Source organism: Anopheles cruzii, unplaced genomic scaffold, assembly GCF_943734635.1.
Source record: "Anopheles cruzii unplaced genomic scaffold, idAnoCruzAS_RS32_06 scaffold00936_ctg1, whole genome shotgun sequence".
Lineage (NCBI taxonomy): Eukaryota > Metazoa > Arthropoda > Insecta > Diptera > Culicidae > Anopheles > Anopheles cruzii.
The window spans coordinates 1-7,810 of record NW_026454523.1 but is presented as its reverse complement, the minus strand read 5'-3'; the positions used below and the strand labels follow the sequence as shown (position 1 = coordinate 7,810).

Here is a 7,810-nt window from a genome sequence, read left to right as displayed (position 1 = left end):
TCACCCGTTCATCCGTTCTTGTAATACTCCTCAACACGGTGGGGGGGAGAGCGCGGTAGCCACGCTGTCCTAGCCACATTAGTTAGAAACCCTTCCGTTCCACTTCGCTGGATGCACCGGGTCCCCCCCTCATCGAACTCGGCCCCCCTTCGCCGGTGTCGACTGGTGTGAGCTACAGATTTTACCTCTTGTCCTGCGTCTGTGTGTGTGTGTTGAACTCGTCTACAGCAAATTGTCATGGAGGCGAGCACGGCGGCCGCAGGAAGCATGAGCATCCAGCCGCCACCAACGCTTCCGAACCTCCCGAACCTGCTGGACCTCGCTAACATCACGGCGCTGGTGCCAAACATGCTAGGAATCGGTGGCGTACCGCTCAATAGCCTCAACGGGACGGGGCTGCCCAACGTATTTTCTTCGGGCGGATCGCCTCCATTGGACCTGGGGCAAGCGCTAGGCGGCCTAATGGCAGGCTTCGCCACCCCGACAACCAGCAGCGCACAGCAGGCGCCTAGGACGGCTGCGAAGAATGCAACCGCGGCTGCACAGCCGACCGTAGACGAACCGGTACGCATGTCGTTGCTTCCGTTTTCGTTGTTCTGAGTTCCATTCCGCCAAAAAACGCGTATTTAAGGACGAAACAGGCCCTCACCTTTACGAAACCTTCGTGGGCTGCCATTAAAACGAAACACGAAGAAAACAACCCGAACTACTACTACTACTACTAAAACTATCAGAGGAACCATTTTGGGCCAACAGGCGGTAGAAATTGAGGCACGTCGAAAAACACACTAGCTCTAGAGTCGCTCGGTCCGCTTGCAGGGCTAGCCGCCACCGAGGTGTTCGATTTCGGTATTGCCTTTCAGACGTAGTTCCGCGGAGGAGGTTCGCAGTCCTCCCTCAGTCATGTATATTTGCTCAATTTCTCGACAACTCTCGAAGGTCTGTGTCACCGCTGGTATTTAACATTATCGTGCTAATGGCGGCTAGTTGATTCATGCTTTGCTCACCCTTCACTCGCATCACACCTTTTTTTTAAACCATTCCTCTTTCTTTTTCTTTTTCTCTTTCCTTTTCTTTTTCTTTTCCCCATTCTCTATCTCTTTCTCTTTCTTGTTCTACTACTCTTTCTTTTTATCTTTCTGTTTCACTTTCTCTTACCGTCCCGCTCTCGTTCTCTGTTCTTCTTTCGTTCGTTCATAGCCACGTTTCATGGTCTTGCCTTTCTGATAAGAGACGAATGCTAGGTTATTACAGCTCAAAGTCTCTAAAATACAAAAGAAAAAAAAATTGCCTTTCTGATGTCTTCCGGTCACTGTCTGGTTTCGTCTCTATCTGTCAACTGTGGTTACTGTGCTCATCCGTGAAGATGGACACGTTGACGTTTCATGTTTTCGCACGCAATTCGAGCCACTCGCCACTCCTTGCTCCTTGATTCCTTGACACGTCCCCATCTGCCACCGTTTTTTTTTTTTTGCATGACGGTTGTTCATCACGTTCATCACCCGCGTGCGCCGTGGCATTGAGCCGAAATCGCACATCGTATTAGCTAGATCAGATGATGTGCGTCCCCTCCCCCAGGCTCTAATCCCCTGTCTCTCCCAGGCCCTCGGAAGCCTGTCCGAGTCGGAGGCATCCGATCTTCCGGACGAAACTGACGGCAGCGGCGATGGAGCCCCAGAGGGCGATAAGGCGGAGTCGGCAACGACGGCCACGACGGCCTCGGCGGCGACAAACGATGTCGAGCCGACGGAGCCAACCAAAGCCCGCAGCCGAAGCTACCGACCGTAGGCAAGGGCGAAACCCCAACCGATAAGGGCCCCAAGAAGCTCCAGAAGCAAGCTAAGCGCACCAGCGATGCTGTGTAAACCGGAAATCCCTAAAAGCACCCCGAAAACCTTCCGCAAAAACCCTTCGACTCTACTGTTGTACGATTTCGCGGCATTCACGAGCGCGGCAGCGACACGAAGGGACGCTTCAATCTTTTGTAAATAGTCGTCGGTTTCTGTAGTCCTTTCATACCTCTGCTTCCTTTTCTGTGCTGTCTTTTGTGACAACTTTGCTGTCCCATTTTTGCTCTTTGTTCCACACTTCTTTTCACTTTCTTGCCATTTTCTTCTCTTTCATCATTCCGTGTCTTTCTGCACACTTTTTTCTTATTATCTTCTCTCTTCTCAATAATCCAATTCTGATACTGTATTGGTTGCCTTTTTGCGACGCTGTGTAGTTTAATTTTCCTGTTTTCCACCGTTTCCGTTTCCCCAATCGTTCTCGAATGCTTTTCCGGTTGTGTCCGGTTTTCTCTATCCGGCCTAACCCAATATTGCCTTAGTGAAAAAGGAGAACAATAATTAAACAAACCAACAACTAATTAAACGCTTGGTCACGAAATGTTGTATGATATTAAGCACTCGGCTCTCGGAAGGACTATCAGTAAGGAGAATTATAATACTATTATGACGTTTTTTTATGTTTGATTATTATAATTTCTTGTTCTTAGGATGAAGGTGACACACTTTTATTTAAATGCGATTGTCTAGGTTTCCCTTCCTCCCACTCTTCTCCGACTCTCTCATGCGCTAGAGCAGCTCGCGATCTAGCGAACTCGCTGGCTAGGGGCGCACCAGACCGCTGGTTCCGTCTAGTGTGCGCTTCACTATTGTCCATATTATCGAGTGCTACTGCTGTTGTAGTATTGTCACCACTGCTACTTCTACCATTCTTACCGCTACTACTGCTGCTACTACTACTACAACCACTACTATCTAATATCGCTACTTAGGCAGTCAAGTGATTTTGTTGTTATTACGGAAGGAAAAAGGCACATTTAAACAGGAAAAAAAAATACAAAGGAATACTATCAACTCTATATACTAGCGGGTATGTTTGTGAACGGCGGACAATCTTAGAGCTATGGAAAAATTAGGCAGACGAAAGTGAACAAATTTAATAAAACTGAATTATGTAAGAACGACGCGTTTGATTGCATTTGATGGTACAGCTCGATCGCGCCTATACTCGAAAGAAAGCAGCAGCAGCAGCGTTTCCAGTAGCGATGCCGACCGACCAAGAGCGCAGCATCCGACGACCTTTTTATTCCGGTGCTATCATATGATAACGCGAGGAAGTAGACCGCAGCACCACAGCTGATGTACGCATTCGCCAAAAACAACTGCTTGCGTGACAGAGAGCGAGCGCGCGAGAGAGAGAGAACCAGAAAGACGTTGCTTGAGTGCGAGCTAATACAACCGAGACGGGCGAAAGAATATGAATAAATTACAGTGCGAAAGATACCGTGTCGTGTCGGATCATCATTGTCGCACACACACACACAATAACACCGCACACGGTCACTGATTGGATCCTCTCTATCAGCTGACGGTTTATAACGTTACGACGCCATTCCCGGATGCGCCACTGCGTCGTCAGTGGCTGGTTTCGCGGCTCAACAGCAGCAGCTCGGTGCGATGTTCTCAAGTAAGTAGCAACACCGTAGGGACGCTCGGAATCGTTCGCGCTCTGCTAATCGTATCTGACCCCTTTCCGCTGGGCAGAGGCGTTAGGGGAGTGGTCGGTGTCGCGGCAGGCCGTGCTGCTGGCTGCTGGCCTCGGCGGTGTCACGGTACTGGTGGCTGGGGCCTGGCTAGTGAAGAGGCGGCTCGATAACACACCACCGCAGCACTGGCAGGAGGCCGGCGTCCTCACTGACATCTACGTGTACCCGATCAAATCGTGCGGTGCGATCGTGGTGCCGGCGATCGAATGTGCCAACACCGGCCCCCAGCAAAATCTGTTGCGGGACCGCACGTTCCTGGTGACGACCGAGGAGGGCAAGTTCGTGACGGCCCGGATGAAGTCGAAGCTGGTGCTGGTGGTGCCGCGATTCGATGACCGGTGCGAAACGATGACGCTGACCGCGCCCGGTATGCCGGAGCTGCGTCTCGACGTGCGCCGGTGGGCGTCGGGCGAGTACGACGGGACGCTGAAAGAGGGTACCGTGTGGGGTGAAACCGTCACCACGGTCGACTGTGGAGAGGAGGTGGCCCGCTGGTTCTCACGGTACCTCGTCGACCGGGACACGGGCTACCGCCTGCGGTACTATCCGCACCAGCACCCCCAGCGTCGCCGGCAGGGCAGCGACACGGGCACCCTGCACGACGAGACGAGCTACATGCTGTTCAACGAGGCGAGCGTGACCGATCTGAACCACCGGCTTGACCACAAGGTGGGCGCGCTCCAGTTCCGCCCGAACTTTGTCGTCCGCGGCCCGCAAGCGTACGCCGAGGACCGGTGGCGCTGGGTGCGCATCGGTGAGGTCGTGTTCCGGTACCGCATTCCGTGCCTGCGCTGCGTGTTCACCACAATCGATCCGGAGACGGGCATCGCCGACCCGTCCAAGGAACCTCTGCGGACACTCAAGGAGTAAGCCCAGCCCAGCTCCCGGCTGCTGTATGCTCTCTCTCTCTCTCATTCTCCTGCGCTCTCCTGCAATACAGATACCGGCAGATTCCGGCCCTCGGTGATTCACCGGCCTTCGGCATCCACCTGGGACTGCGGGGCGCGGGGACCGTCAAGGTCGGCGATCCGGTGTACGTTGCGTAGAAGGACTTCGCACTGATTGAACGTTGAGGAACGTTGATGGTCGCCGCCGGACGCCAGCTTTTCTTTCGAGCCGCATTTCTTTCTGTACTTTCTGTGTTTGCTGCGTTTGCGTGTTTTGCGCCTTTTTGGTTTGTTTCATAACTCACCATACGCGCGACAAACCACTTTAATAGACACAAATAAATGTTATACAAACACACGCGTACACTTTCGCGCGGGGCAATGGACCAGTACGGTAGGTAGCTACAAAGGGAGCTCGGGGCTCCACTAGATGCCGACGAGGACCGGTTCGCCGAGAGCGATCGTGCCGAGGGCCCGGACGCCCATCTGCGTACCGAGCACCGGTGTCTGCCCGAGGCCCGGCTTCGTGCGATACGCCCGCAGTGTGGTTAGTGGCTCCTGGTCCGGGCTCCTCTGCCCCGTTTCCGGGCTGACGTTCGTAAACAGGCACCTGTACCAATGAATCCGGCGATAAAACCCGGTTCCCGATTAAATGACAAGCGTGGAATGGGTGGCGAGGTATTAGGTGTGTGAATTAATTCGTGCTGTTTTAGATGGCGTTACTTACTAAATCTAACAAATGTTTTTTTTTTATGAAACGTGTGTTTGATAGCTACTGTCATTAAGCACCTAACGCAGTATAGATTGTTTGGTTAAAGTATAAACATCGCCTGTTTTAAGCATTTGAACATGTCAAGTTTTGTTCCTGGTAAAGCGTTTTTGCGGGGAGTACTTTTTCATTATTACTTGCACGGCAGAAAAAAGGGATTCTTGTACCGAATCTTCACTGGTGATGAAAAGGAAAGTTAGTAATACAATACTAGACGCAAAAAGCCCTGGATACAGCCTCGTGAACCAGGTCCATCGCAACCAAAGCGAAATATTCATTGCGCAACGGTTATGCTGTGCGCATATGGGGGATATGAAAGGTGTTGTGTACTTTAAGCTTTTAAACCTAATGAAATTATTGATGGACAATCCCCTCCACAACAATTGATGCATTTAAAGGAATGTTTTGGCCATAAAACGACGACAGTGGGGTAAAAGACACGGTAAGCTAATTTTTCAAAATGACAACGCTCGACCCCACATCGCAAAACCGGTCAAAACCTATCTCCAAAATGTCGGATGGGAACTGTTAAGGGTCTCTGATTGGATCGCCTCTAAAGACGAGAAATTCTATCAACACGGTTGACATCGACAAATGGTGAATCAAAACGGCACGGTATTAATTCACACACCCAATACGAATCCGCGTAGCTGTGGGGGCAGTGGGGTCAAGTTGCTGAACAAACAACGAGAGCAAACAGCAAGCTGTAGGGGTTGGCGCCGATAGCACAGATAGCAACTAGATAACGCGACGGCCGATAAGTGCCGCTAATAGGACCGTCTTATGTTTTTTTTTTTTCACAGCCAATTTCTCGCACAAAGATGGGGAAGAAGGAGTGGAGAGGGGGTGCTTACAACTCACCGTGTGCACGGTTTCACGTTCCGGTAGATGGTGCTCCCGATGCGGACCCACTTCCAGTCGTCCTCGGCGAACGCCGCCGGACCCTTCACGAGGATGTTGGCGCGAAACTGGAGCGCTGGCACCGACCGCTCGAGCCGCCCGTTCACATCCGCCAACGACGCCTCCGACATCAGCATGTAGCTGGTCGCGTCGTGCAGGGCGCCCGAGTCGCGGGCCGTCAGTAACGCGTGGATGCGGTTGTTCGGGCGCACCGGGCGCGTCGGCCCGTCGTGCGGATAAAGCACCAACCGGAGGCCAAAGTCTTCGCTGAGCAGAAAGCGCGACAACCAGCGGGCAACCTCCTCGCCACAGTCAACGGTGGCGACGGGTTGGTCCCAAACGGAGGTGGTTCCCACCCCAACCTGGCTGCCCTCGAGCAGGCGCCGTACCTCGACGACGATATCTAGCATGCCGGGTGCCGACAGCGTCATTTGCTCGTAGTCCGCGTCGAAGGCGGGCTGCACCAGCACCATCGTCGGGTGGGAGCGGCCCGTGATGAACGTCCCGTCGTCGCTGCGCACCACCATGAAGGTGCGGTCGCGCAACAGTCCGACCGCCGGTCCGATGGCCGTGCAATCGAACTGACGCACCCGAACCGCTGCGCATGACTTGATCGGATAGATCCAAAGGTCGGACACTTCGCCCACGCGCTGCCACTCGCGCGGTGGCCGATTAGATGCCCGGTGTTGAATCAACCGGTACACACCGTACCCGGTGGCCACTGCCAGGCAGGCACCGACCGCTACGCATACGACACGACGCACCGGGACCCAGTTAGGCCCATCGCTTTCCAGTAACTCTGCCGAAGAAAAAAGGGTGATAGAAGTGTGTCCGATGGCATCGGTTGGCCGAACTACTTACTCGATAGCATCTCTTTCGACGACCCGCCCGTCACGCGGTGGTGCCTGAAAGTGAGTGGTATTGAGCAGAAGTCTATCATTAATAAGTTTGCACTTTCGACGGTGTTGAGATGATGGAACTGTTTCGTTGCTGGCCACAAGAAGACCGAAAGTATGGCGGCAGCATCATCAACAGCCGCAGCAGCAGCAACACCACCACCAACACAGCAAACGACGACAACTATCAGCCGCCGAGGACCGCTCGTCTGCCTGCTGATAACCCCCGGCGGTTCCCTCCTTCACCAGGGAATGACAATCTCCGCCAACCAGCGTGTGCTGCTGCTTGATAAGGCGATCGGGGTCCACGTCTTCCCTCCGCGGCTCACCTGGCGTGCTAGCAAGGCCGCGTTAATCAGCGATTTTTGGCAGCCTGTGGTAGTGTAATTAGCGCTGCGTACGCGACTTATCCCACGTTCTGATGCTGGCGAGGCGCTGAAATGGGCATTAGACGTCGACAACGCGACCGAACATAACCGAACTACGGAACGAAGAAAGGATGCACTCCTCGAGTTCGATATGTGTTTTAACGCACGCCCATCATTCACAAGCTCCGCAGCCTTTGCTTACACCGTTCATGAAAGGATAGATTCTTCACGCTGTTCCATTCTGCCTCTTGTTTACATGCGTACAACACCACACCATGGACACAAAAATAACCGCAAAGAAAGTTAGACCGAATGATGCGCTGTAGGTCAAGGAGCGGGGAAAAGAGTCGTTGGCGGGGATTTAGAAGCAGGAATTGATTCCTCCAACACGTGTGTGTGTGTGTGTGTGTGTGTGTGTGTGTGTGTGTGTGTGTGTG

General features: G+C 53.0%; 2 protein-coding genes across 3 annotated transcripts; one reads left to right on the top strand and one right to left on the bottom strand.

Annotated features, from left to right (window-relative positions):
* Positions 1 to 3,392: 3,392 nt before the first annotated feature.
* LOC128276325 (mitochondrial amidoxime-reducing component 1-like) lies at positions 3,393 to 4,798 on the top strand. Its single transcript, XM_053014792.1, has 3 exons — positions 3,393 to 3,474; positions 3,552 to 4,419; positions 4,494 to 4,798. Exons 1-3 carry the CDS (start codon positions 3,465 to 3,467, stop codon positions 4,597 to 4,599), a joined length of 984 nt encoding a protein of 327 aa, XP_052870752.1. The 5' UTR covers positions 3,393 to 3,464; the 3' UTR covers positions 4,600 to 4,798.
* Positions 4,500 to 7,637, bottom strand: LOC128276324 (mitochondrial amidoxime-reducing component 1-like). 2 transcript variants are annotated; one of them, XM_053014791.1, is made up of 4 exons: positions 7,335 to 7,637; positions 6,971 to 7,014; positions 6,071 to 6,908; positions 4,500 to 5,050 (listed from the first exon to the last, which is right to left on the bottom strand). In XM_053014791.1, exons 2-4 carry the CDS (start codon positions 6,978 to 6,980, stop codon positions 4,867 to 4,869), a joined length of 1,032 nt encoding a protein of 343 aa, XP_052870751.1. In that variant the 5' UTR covers positions 6,981 to 7,014; positions 7,335 to 7,637; the 3' UTR covers positions 4,500 to 4,866. The 2 variants fall into 2 exon arrangements, with proteins under 2 accessions (XP_052870751.1, XP_052870750.1); XM_053014790.1 differs by having other exon boundaries at positions 6,971 to 7,637.
* Positions 7,638 to 7,810: the final 173 nt, after the last annotated feature.

What these genes read in the sequence shown, in the direction of transcription:
- LOC128276325 (XM_053014792.1), top strand. An exon ending in CCTCTGCGGACACTCAAGGA is followed by an intron (nt 4,420 to 4,493) that starts GTAAGCCCAGCC and finishes CCTGCAATACAG; the next exon opens with ATACCGGCAGATTCCGGCCC.
- LOC128276324 (XM_053014790.1), bottom strand. Translation starts at nt 7,049, where the DNA reads ATGATAGACTTCTGCTCAATACCACTCACTTTCAGGCACCACCGCGTG. An exon ending in GTCGAAAGAGATGCTATCGA is followed by an intron (nt 6,909 to 6,970) that starts GTAAGTAGTTCG and finishes TTTCTTCGGCAG; the next exon opens with AGTTACTGGAAAGCGATGGG. An exon ending in AACGTGAAACCGTGCACACG is followed by an intron (nt 5,051 to 6,070) that starts GTGAGTTGTAAG and finishes TCATTGGTACAG; the next exon opens with GTGCCTGTTTACGAACGTCA.